The sequence below is a fragment of the Oncorhynchus keta genome, chromosome 13, assembly GCF_023373465.1.
Source record: "Oncorhynchus keta strain PuntledgeMale-10-30-2019 chromosome 13, Oket_V2, whole genome shotgun sequence".
In the NCBI taxonomy this organism is placed as follows: Eukaryota; Metazoa; Chordata; class Actinopteri; order Salmoniformes; family Salmonidae; genus Oncorhynchus; species Oncorhynchus keta.
Genome location: NC_068433.1, coordinates 17991648 through 18003888, shown reverse-complemented (window position 1 = coordinate 18003888; position 12241 = coordinate 17991648). Strand labels below are relative to the sequence as shown.

The 12241-nt window shown below is 42.1% G+C and overlaps 1 protein-coding gene across 4 annotated transcripts in view; it reads right to left on the bottom strand.

The window, feature by feature from the left end:
* Nucleotides 1-12241, bottom strand: part of LOC118391978 (Kv channel-interacting protein 4-like) — a 239256-nt gene that overhangs the window by 51042 nt on the left and 175973 nt on the right. Inside the window, exon 1 of one of the 4 annotated variants that reach the window (XM_035783506.2) lies at nucleotides 10935-11419. The exons of the other annotated variants lie outside the window; for them this stretch is intronic. Coding sequence (XP_035639399.1) covers nucleotides 10935-11046 — 112 coding nt within the window. The 5' untranslated portion in view covers nucleotides 11047-11419. Of the gene's footprint in view, nucleotides 1-10934; nucleotides 11420-12241 lie in introns of those variants that run through there. 4 annotated transcript variants of the gene reach the window in all.

Sequence of the window (12241 nt, the reverse complement as noted above, 5' to 3'; positions counted from 1 at the left end):
CTAAACCATATCCGAGTCGAATCCCAAGTCCCCTGCGCTTGAGTCCGAGTAGGTCACAAGACCCTTTGGGTATGCGATATACACCGTCATAGTACGGATGAAGCCTGGGTTGGAGTGGGAAGCTAAAATCCTGAGTAGATCTAGCTTGTTTCGTAGTATACCCCTCAGGTCCAAGTGCTCAAGTCTGAGTCACAGTGACCGGGTCTGAGGTTTTAAGTTGAACGTGGTTCCAGTCTTTTCTTAATTTTTTTCTGTTCCATATTTGAGATTGTGCCACACTGCACCATTTGCTGAAAAACTTTGAAGAGCAAAACAAATGATTTGGGGTTCTTTAGACATATTTGGTATTTTGGTTACTGGTGTTTTGTTGCTCGCTCGTATTGCCGGCTTGACGGCTCGATGCTTGGCTGTTGCTAAATTCGCACCTCTATTAATTTGGCTTGGATTTGGTCAAAGAAATCAGCCCAGCAACAACTAGTGGCTGGCTGGCGGGAAGATTTTCATGTGAGCTTTGAAGTAGCGCAAAGATTTTCCTCATTGCACAATGGTCATAATTGCCTGTAAAATGCAATAGCCTATGAAACAAATAAGTAATACACACAGGCTCAAACATATTTAATTTGAATATAATGTTCAATAGTTATGTCAAATCAATAATGATGTTGAAGGGGCTGAATGGTCTCTAGACAGAATTGGCTATTAAATCAAATGCAACAATCTTTCAGCTACTTTATTTTGGTTGGTAATCACCCACTGATATTTGTGTAGGCTTTTATTGCAAAGTGAAAAGAAAAGGGAGACTTGTCAGAACCTGGCTATTGGATACAGGGGGGAAATTGGGAAGGTAAAGCAAGAAGACAAATTCAAAGACAACCTACCTCTCTATACTCAAGGGGAGAAAGAGACAAAGAACTACAGTGGCTTACGAAAGCACTTTTCCTATTTTGTTGCCTTACAACCTGGAATTAAAATAGATTTTGTTGGGGGTTTGTATCACTTGATTTACACAACATGCCTACCACTTTGAAGATGCAACATATTTTTTATTGTGAAACAAACAAGAAATAAGACAAAAGAACAGAAAACTTTGAGCGTGCATAGCTATTCACCCCCCCCCCCTCCACAAAGTCAATACTTTGTAAAGCCACATATGCAGCGATCCATCATTCCTTCAATTCTGACCAGTTTCCCAGTCCCTGCCGATGAAAAACATTCCCACAGCATGATGCTGCCACCACCATGCTTCACGGTGGGGATGGTATTCTCGGGGTGATGAGAGGTGTTGGGTTTGCGCCAGACATAGCGTTTTCCTTGATGGCCAAAAAGTCTCATCTGACAAGAGTACCTTCTTCCATATGTTTGGGGAGTCTCCCACATGCATTTGGGCTAACACCAAATGTGTTTGCTTATTTTTTTCTTTAAGCAATTACTTTCTTTCTGGCCACTCTTCCATAAAGTCCAGCTCTGTGGAGTGTACTGCTTAAAGTGGTCCTATGGACAGATGCTCCAATCTCCGCTGTGGAGCTTTGCAGCTCCTTCAGGGTTATCTTTGGTCTCTGATTAATGCCCTACTTGACTGGTCCGTGAGCTTTGGTGGGTGGCCCTCACTTGGCAGGTTTGTTGTGGTGCCATATTATATTTTTTAGAATGGATTTAATGGTGCTTCATGGGAATGTTCACAGGTTCTCATATTTTTTTATAACCCAACCCTGATCTGTACTTCTGCCCAACTTTGACCCTGACCTGTTTGGATGGCTCCTTGGTTTTCATGGTTTTTATTTATTTTATTTTACCTTTATTTTACTAGGCAAGTCAGTTAAGAACAAATTATTTTCAATGACGGCCAAGTGGGTTAACTGCCTTGTTCAGGGGCAGAACGGCAGATTAGGCGCAGAACGACAGATTGGGCTAGTAACATTTCGGTTACTAGCCCAATGCTCTAACCACTAGGCTACCCTGCCACCCCACTTGCTTGGTAGTGCCACTTGCTTGGTAGTGCCACTTGCTTGGTAGTGCCACTTGCTTAGGGTTGTTGTAGACTCTGGGGCCTTTCAAAACAAGTGTATATATACACTGAGATCATGTGACAGATCATGTGACACTTAGATTGCACACAGGTGGAGTTTTTTAACTAATTATGTTACTTCTGAAGGCAATTGGTTGCATCAGATCTTATTTAGGGGCTTCGTAAGAAAGGGGGTGAATACATATGCACACACCACTTTTTTGTTTTAAATTTTTTTGAATTTTTTAAAACAAATAATTTTTTTCATTTCACTTCACCAATTGGACTATTTTGGACTATTTTATGTCCATTACGTGAAATCTAAATAAAAATCTATTTAAATTACAGGTTGTAATGCAAATAGGAAAAACGTCAAGGGGATGAATACGTTTGCACTGATGTTTTACAATTCAACTCAAAACCTTTATAAAGCTGCTTGTGTTTCTTATATAGATATTGGACTCGTTTTACTGTGGATATAGATACTTTTGTACCTGTTTCCTCCAGCATCATCACAAGGTCCTTTGCTGTTGTTCTGGGATTGATTTGCACTTGATTCGCACCAAAGTATGTTCATCTCTAGGAGACAGAATGTGTCTCCTTCCTGAGCGGTATGACAGCTGTGTGGTCCCATGGTGTTTATACTTGCGTGCTATTGTTTGTACAGTTGAACGTGGTACCTCCAGGAGTTTGGAAATTGCTCCCAACGATGAACCAGACTTGTGGAGGTCTACAATTTTTATTCTGAGGTCTTGGCTGATTTATTTAGATTTTCCCATGATGTCAAGCAAAGAGGCACTGAGTTTGAAGGTAGGCCTTGAAATACATCCACAGGTACACATCCAATTGACTCAAATGATGTCAATTAGCTCATCAGAAGCTTCTAAAGCCATGACATCATTTTCTAGATTTTCCAAGCTGTTTAAAAGGAAAAGTCAACTTAGTGTATGTAAACATCTGACCCACTGGAATTGTGATACAGTGAATTATAAGTGAAATACTCTGTCTGTAAACAATTGTTGGAAAAATGACTTGTGTCATGCACAAAGTAGATGTCCTAACTGACTTGCCAAAACTATATTTTGGTAACAAGAAATGTGTGGAGTGGTTGAAAAAACGAGTTTTAATGACTCCAACCTAAGTGTATGTAAACGTCTGACTTCAACTGTAGTTTCAGAAATACCTTTAATAAATGTATTCTCAGTTGCAGGCTACTGTCATACACACCACAACATCAAACTGTCAAAAACAGGGAGTAAAAGTAGCTCTAACTGCAAGTCTTAAACTGTTAAATTGAAAACAAAGTGCAAGCAAACCAACTAGTGAACTCTGCTGAAAGCCCAAGGCCAGGCATCATCTCTGCCACAGACCTATTTCAGAACCCAGCCTCCAAAACCAACTGCAGAGAGAACATGCACAGTTTTACGTAAGAAACAAAAGGGTAGCAAATAAATACAAATGTCTAGAAGCCATGTTTATTTTTTTCTGTCGTGACCCTCAGAACGCTGAATGACAATGATATGAATAAGACTGTCATTCAGTCTGCAGACTAAAGGTCCTTGTGATTGATGGGATTAGATGTTGGCTCGAGCTACACTGTCAAACTACTACTGGCAGAGTGTAAAAAAAGCCAAAAATGTGAATCCTAGCTAAATTAGGTTTATCCACTCTTCAGACATTGTCGACATTGGATGTTGGGAAATTCTACCCAACCAGAAACAGATGGTCTAAGATGTGTGTGTGTATATATATATATATATATAGTATTATTTATTTATTTATTTATTTATTTATTTTTATGAGTCCTCATTTATCCTGCTACTAGGTTAATTGAAAACCAATGTGCATGTGTTACTGTGTGGCTGAGATATATTGCCTGTAAATCTATTGTCCTCGAGGCAAAGCAAATTACAACAGAGACGCAACATTGTATGAGAAACACCTTCAAGAACCCCATTAGAAGTCACTCTTTTAGCCAAATTAGAAACAAGAGAAAGGCCACGTGAGATGGTTATCTGCTAAAACACTCCATGTTTTCTACCCTAATTGCTGACACAGTGTTTTAAATTGACGGTGTTCTGCTCTCATGTAAAAAAAAAGGAAAGAAAGAAAGGTCTGTGTCACCAGGGCCGAGAAATATTTATCTTCCCCTGACACACTGGTACTGTCTGTACCTGGGAGGCCTTGATCAGCACTATGCACTAATAGGTGGGAGTGTGTGTGTGTGTGTGTGTGTGTGCAAAGGTCTGTGTCATCATGACCACAGCAGTCTGATTCTCAGAAGTCCTGGAGAACCAGCAGGAGGATGAGGGTTAAGTGTCAGCAGCTAATCAGTCAGATAGTAGGTAGAGGGGCTCTAGCTGACTGATTACAGCTCAGACTTTCAATTAGCTATCCTATCCACACAAGAAGAAGAAAAAGTACACCTTATGGAACAGCGGGGACTGTGAAGCAGCACAAACATAGGCACAGACACCTGCATACAAACACACAATAACATATGCACTATAAACACACGTACACACATGGATTTTGTGCTGTAGATATGTGGTAGTGCAGTAAGGGCCTGAGGGCACACACTTAATGTGTTGTGAATGCGTTGTAATGTTTAAAAAATTGTATAACTGCCTTAATTTAGCTGGACCACAGAAAGAGTAGCTGCTACCTTGGCTGCAGCTAATGGGGATCCATAATAAATACAAATACAAGGGTGTAGTGGGTCTTAAAGTCAGTCTCAGACATTGCAGACAAACTGTTAAAAGCCCAGTGCAGTCAAAAACATAATTTACCTGTGTTTTACATATATTTCCAAACTATGAGGTTGGAATAATACTACGAAATTGTGAAAATTATAATGTCCTTTTGGTGTAAGAGCTATTTGAAAAGGCTGGCTGAAATATCAGCCTGTTTTGGTGGGATGGATGGAGTTTAGTCCTGCCTGGTGACATCTCCAGGTGGAAAATTAGAGAGTTCCAAACCTCTCTGCCAATCACAACTAATTTTCAGGTTTCTCGTCTCCACTCAACCACCCCAGACAGTCCTAGCTAAATTCTTGCTTGAGAAATTGCTCATTGCTAAGAAGGTTTTTTGGTTTCGTTTTGACCATTTAATTGAAAACAATCACAGGAAGGTACTTCACTGTTACCCAGGAATTATTTGATATTGAGATAAAAACAGCTGCATTGGACCTTTATCCGCAGCCCTATTGCCTCTGACCACAAAACATCGGCTTTCATTTCTGCTCCTTTCCGATGATTGCCGATGATCATCAAATCAAATCAACGTTTATTTGTCACGTGCGCCGAATACAACAGGTGAAAGGTGACATGCTTACTTACAGGCTCTAACCAATAGTGCAAAAAAGGTATTAGGTGAACAATAGGTAGGTAAAGAAATAAAAACAACAGTAAAAAGACAGGCTATATACAGTAGCGAGGCTATAAAAGTAGCGAGGTTACATACAGACACCGGTTAGTCAGGCTGATTGAGGTAGTATGTACATGTAGATATGGTTAAAGTGAATGTGCATATATGATGAACAGAGAGTAGCAATAGCGCTAAAGATGGGTTGGCGGGTGGTGGGTGGGACACAAGGCAGATAGCCCGATTAGCCAATGTGCGGGAGCAGTGGTTGGTCGGCCCAATTGAGGTAGTATGTATATGAGTGTATAGTTATAGTGACTATGCATATATGATAAACAGAAGGTAGCAGCAGCGTAACAAAGAGGGGTTGGGGGGGATCACAATGCAAATAGTCCGGGTAGCCATTTGATTACCTGTTCAGGAGTCTTATGGCTTGGGGGTAAAAACTGTTGAGAAGCCTTTATGTCCAAGACTTGGCACTCCAGTACCGCTTGCCATGTGGTAGTGGAGAGAATAGTCTATGACTGGGGTGGCTGGGGTCTTTGACAATTTTTAGGGCCTTCCTCTGACACCGCCTGGTGTAGAGGGCCTGGATGGCAGGCAGCTTAGCCCCAGTGATGTACTGGGCCATACGCACTACCCGTTGTAATGCCTTGCGGTCAAAGGCTGAGCAATTGCCGTACCAGGCAGTGATGCAACCAGGTAGGATGCTCTCGATGTTGCAGCTGAACCTTTTGAGGATCTCAGGACCCATGCCAAATCTTTTTAGTTTCCTGAGGGGGAATAGGCTTTGTCGTGCCCTCTTCACAACTGTCTTGGTGTGTTTGGACCAATCTCGTTTGTTGTTGATGTGGACACCAAGGAACTTGAAGCTCTCAACCTGCTCCACTACAGCCCCGTCGATGAGAATGGGGGCATGCTCGGTCCTCCTTTTCCTGTAGTCCACAATCATCTCCTTAGTCTTGGTTACGCTGAGGGATAGGTTGTTATTCTGGCACCACCCGGCCAGATCTCTGACCTCCTCCCTATAGGCTGCCTCGTCGTTGATCAGGCCTACCACTGTTGTGTCGTCTGCAAACTTAATGATGGTGTTGGAGTTGTGCCTGGCCATGCAGTCGTGGGTGAACAAGGAGTACAGGAGGGGACTGAGCACGCACCCCTGGGGAGCTCCAGTGTTGAGGATCAGCGTGGCAGATGTGTTACTACCTACCCTCACCACCTGGGGGCGGCCCTTCAGGAAGTCCAGGATCCAGTTGCAGAGGGAGGTGTTTAGTCCCAGGTTCCTTAGTTTAGTGATGAGCTTTGAGGGTACTATGGTGTTGAACGCTGAGCTGTAGTCAATGAATAGCATTCTCAGATAAGTGTTCCTTTTGTCCAGGTGGGAAAGGGCAGTGTGGAGTGCAATAGAGATTGCATTATCTGTGGATCTGTTTGGGCAGTATGCAAATTAGAGTGGGTCTAGGGTTTCTGGGATAATGGTGTTGATGTGACCCATTACCAACATTTCAAAGCACTTCATGACCACAGACGTGAGTGCTACGGGTCTGTAGTCATTTAGGCAGGTTGCCTTTGTGTTCTTGGGCATAGGGACTATGGTGGTCTGCTTGAAACAAATTAGTACTACAGACTCAATCAGGAACATGTTGAAAATGTCAGTGAAGACACCTGCCAGTTGGTCAGCACATGCCCAGAGCACACATCCTGGTAATCCGTCTGGCCCCTCAGCCTTGTGTATGTTGACCTGTTTAAAGGTTTTACTCACGTCGGCTACGGAGAGCGTGATCACACAGTCGTCCGGAACAGCTGATGCTCTCATGCATGCCTCAGTGTTGCTTGCCTTGAAGTGAGCATAGAAGTGATTTAGCTAGTCTGGTAGGCTCGTGTCACTGGGCAGCTCGTGGCTGTGCTTCCCTTTGTAGTCTAATAGTTTGCAAGCCCTGCCACATAAGATGAGCGTCAGAGCCGGTGTAGTATGATTCAATCTTAGCCCTGTATTGACGCTTTGCCTGTTTCATGGTTTGTCGCAGGGCATAGCAGGATTTCTTGTAAGCTTTCAGGTTAGAGTCCCGCACCTTGAAAGGGGCAGCTCTACCCTGTAGCTCAGTACGAATGCTGCCTGTAATCCATGGCTTCTGGTTGGGGTATGTACGTACAGTCACTGTGGGGACGACGTCCTCGATGCACTTATTGATTAAGCCAGTGACTGATGTGGTGTAACTCCTCAATGCCATCGGAAGAATCCCGGAACATGTTTCAGTCTGTGATAGCACAACAGTCCTGTAGTTTATCATCTGCTTCATCTGACCACTTTTTTATAGACCAAGTCACTGTTGCTTCCTGCTATAATTTGTGCTTGTAAGCAGGAATCAGGAGGATAGAGTTGTGGTCGGATTTACCAAATGGAGGGCGAGGGAGAGCTTTGTACGCGTCTCTGTATGTGGAATACAGGTGATATAGATTTTTAGACCTCTGGTTGCACATTTAACATGTTGATGGACATTTGGTAGAACTGATTTAAGTTCCCCTGCATTAAAGTCTCTGGCCACTAGGAGCGCCGCCTCTGGGTGAGTGGTTTCCTGTTTCCTTATTTCCTTATACAGCTGCCTGAGTGCGATCTTAGTGCCAGCATCTGTCTGTGGTGGTAAATAAACAGCCACGTAAATTATAGCTGAAATCTCACTAGGCAAGTAGTGTGGCATGCAATTTATCACAATATACTCTACTTCAGGCGAGCAAAATCTAGAGACTCCCTTAGAGTTGCTAAGAAGTAAGAGAATAGTGTAAGGGTGCCAAAAACATAACAAGTGTTTAAAGTGTGCTGTTTTCTCTTTCACTCTCTTTGTCTATGTATCTCTCCCGAGCATAACACCCCAAGCATAATGAGAACCAAGTATATGTTTAATCAATTTCAGGCTATGGTTGCAAAAGAGGAAGGATGAGTGCATATATGTATCTTTTACCAAGAATAGAAAGAGATTGATTGTTCAATGAGGTTGGGTAAGTGTTCTTTATATAACTGTACCTTGATCAAGAACTCAAAGATGAATATTCCAGTAATGTTTTTAAAAGAAAATGTACATTTTTCTATTCGACCTTTGATTACCAAATTATTTTGATTAATTCCGACTTGCCTGGTTAAAAATGTTAAATAAAATAAAAACTAATAATTATCAGACATCTGGAAGACTACCTGAACAACCTATCCTTCCATTCTAGAAGAGGCTAGTTGGGCATGATAATTGTCACCATAATCTGATCTATGGGATAGTGACCACATCATCTGGTCTAAGCAGGTTTCTACCACACGCTGTGGAGGGTGATATCTTCATCCAACCTCCATGGCAAAAGATCAATACAATGACCGCTGCTGGTATTGAAAATTAGGACAATTGTCTTTCAAAGTAAAGGACTAAAGATTTAACTTACAGTATATCAGCCTAATTTAGTGTCCAGTGTGTCGTAAACTAAAATGATTAGATACACTTGAACTTGCTTGTTGAACCGCATAGGAACAACACAAGATCAAACCTTGACAATAACAGTGTGATACTGAAAGCATGTTTGCATAAGACCACAATTAATATTGATTAATCAATGGCATTTGAGACCTATATACACACACACACACACATACACATACACACACACATACATACATACATACATACATACACACACACATACATACATACATACATACATACATACATACATACATACATACATACATACATACATACATACATACATACATACATACATACATACATACATACATACATACATACATACATACATACATACATACATACATACATACATACATATATATATATATATATACACACACAGTATATAGTACCAGTCAAAAGTTTGGACACACCTACTCATTCAAGGTTTTCATATTTTTTTTATTGCTATTTTCTACATTGTAGAATAACAGTGAAGACATCAAAACTATAAAGAACACATATATGGAATCATGTAGTAACCAAAAAAAAGTGTTAAACAAATCAAAATATATTTTATATTTGAGATTCTTCAAAGTAGACACATTAGAAATGAAAAGACTAGAACATCCCCCTAGTCACGCTCTGATCTGAACACCATAGAGAACCAAGGGCTCTCTATGTTCAGGGCGTGACAATAGCACAACAACATGTGGAAAAAAGTCAAGGGGATTGAATACTTTCTGTAAATATATTTCAGGATGTTGTGTATCCCTGGAAATAATCAGAATTCATGTAAACATTACATAATTGTCCAAATAAAGTGGTATCTTGGCAGAACTTACCCAGTGTATGAGGTAAGTTGTGCAGAAGGGCAAGGTCTGTTGCGGGGCCTACACATTTCTGTACTGAATGAAATATTACCACTAACTGTCTTTATTTCCCAAACAAAATTCAACACAATCACAAATCACTTTTTTGCCTTTTTAATCACTCTAAGTATATTTTAACACAGGCTTTACATCTAACAAACAACTTGTAGTTTTTAAAAACACTTAACATAGGCCAGGCCCTGTTGTTACCTCATATCCCAGCAATAATGCCTTCAATGACACTCAACTTGCCTTTGGCTAAACTTACCCCATAGCCATTGGCTCAATTTACCCAAAGGCAAACATTTAGACTATATTGGCCCACACAGCTACAAGGATGCACTTTCATGCTAGGTTTAGGACCTCATATTGAGGTGTATAGAGACCCTAACTGATATTGAAAACCATATTAAAAGTATCTACTTTGGTTTAGATACAAGTATCATAAAACCTCTAACGCAATACATTCATTTGGTTTCTTCCTTCACAGACTCCATGAAATGATGACCTCTTCCTAAAAATTTGGTCAAATTATACATTTTGTGTATGGTTTTTTAAAAACAAGGGGCGGCTCAACTAACCATTTGGCTCAACTTACCCCACTCCCCCCTACTCTAGGACTAGAGATGAGAAACACTGGTTTAAGAAACCTAAAATGCTGAACGACTTAAATTAAAGTGGCACAAATCTAACTTGGCCTGTAGGCCAATATAAAGCACAATTGGCGATTATTTACTGTCTCTCAGTTGCCTAAGCCTCCAGCACTCATAGCTTCCCCGGCTACCTTTGATGCAGTGTCGCTTAATGCTCCCTTCATGTACGCCCCCTAGCTCATCTTTCTGAGTTCTGGATCCCTCAGTCACTTCCCGAAACTCCTCAATTAACACAGTCGTTGACCCCGTCTCTCTCTCTCTCTCTGTGCTGTATTGCCATTCCTGTTCTCAGTTTCACAAAATGCCCTCCAAGACACAACTCCAAATTCAAGCCTTATTTGCAAGAAAGGAGTGACAATTTTTCCAAAGCAATATACTATAAATACAGTACAAAACATGTTACATATAGGAACTTATCCAAGCAAATTACAACAGAGTATAACCTGGTTAGGAGAACCACCAATGGACATATCACTCTTGCATATACTACAATTCAAACTCCCCCAAACTATTCCCAGCCCCTCGCTCGCTCTTCGCTCTCCATCTCTCAGTCTCGCTCACCTTTCTCTCTCTGTTTCTGTTCATCTCTTACCCTCTGAGAAGTTGATGAGTCCCAGCAGATGCAGCAGCTTGAGCGAGGCACACACCAGCACCACGATTCCCACCGCCTGCAGCCCCTCAGTCTCCCACAACGCGTTCAGCATGCCTCCACCATGCCCCAGCTCCGGCCCCCGACCCAGCCTCCTTGCGCTCTGGATCTGCGTCCCCTGTGCTCCAGTTCCCCCGCGCCCTCTCCACCTCCGTCGCGCCTACCCACACGCCTGCTCACTCCCCAAATCCAGACAGGGTGGGATGGAAGCTGAACGGTGGATGAGGAGAAGACGTCTGTCTGCCTTAGAGTCCCAGAAAGTCTGCTAGAGGCATACAGGAAATGTCCCACAGAGTTGCTAAGAAGTAAGAGAATAGTGTAAGGGTGCCAGAAACATAACGTGGCTCCTGAAGTGTTTAAAGTGTGCCTTTTTCTCTTTCACTCTCTTTGTCTATGTATCTCTCTCTGTCAAGGGAGATTAGTGTATGTGAGCGCTACGGATGAGGAGAGAATTAACTATGTTCCCTCTGACAGTAGCGCTCTCTGAGACGGGAAAGAGGCAGAGGAGGGAGGGAATACAAGAGCAAGAGGGAGGGAGGTAGAGAGAGGAGCTGTGGTTGTTAAAATGGCCAGCTTCAGTCCAAACGGCCAGCTTCAGTCAGCTGATTCTAGCCATCCGTTATGGTTAGTTCTGGTCGGGCAGCTTAGTCTCCTATTCAGAGGTCCCCCACTTTTGTTAGTGTCTTATTGGTCAAGGCCACGCCAAATACTTATAAAATCACATCTCCTTCAACCACATCAGTTGCCTTGATTCCCGGGACTTCAGTTTCAGTTAGTGTCTGACCCCAGCACGCTGTGTGGTCAGAAATGTGCTTTCCCCATGCTGATGAGCACTTCCACAGTTTTCCCTCCTGCTGAACTTTTCCTCCTGTGGACTGAATCCCTGTACATGTATGTCTGATGTTTAATTGTGCATCTAAACGACCACATAGTTTATGTCAGTTCTCACTGGACATGATTCTCAGTTATCTGAACCATGAGTGGTCAGATGTGTGTGTGTGATGTGTGTGTGAATGTGGACATGTTCTTCAATTAAACTCCCCTTAACCTGGACATCCGCCTCATCCTTGTTCTGACCGGACATTCTGTAGTGGTTGCTACGGGTCTTAAGCCAGCACCTAAGGTTTCTTATTACATTTATGGTCATTTGATTCTCTACCGCCCTACCCCTATTTTTCAGTGGTACTAAAGTTTACAGTCTCACACACTGCGTACTTACACTGAGTGTACAAAACATTAGGAACACCAGC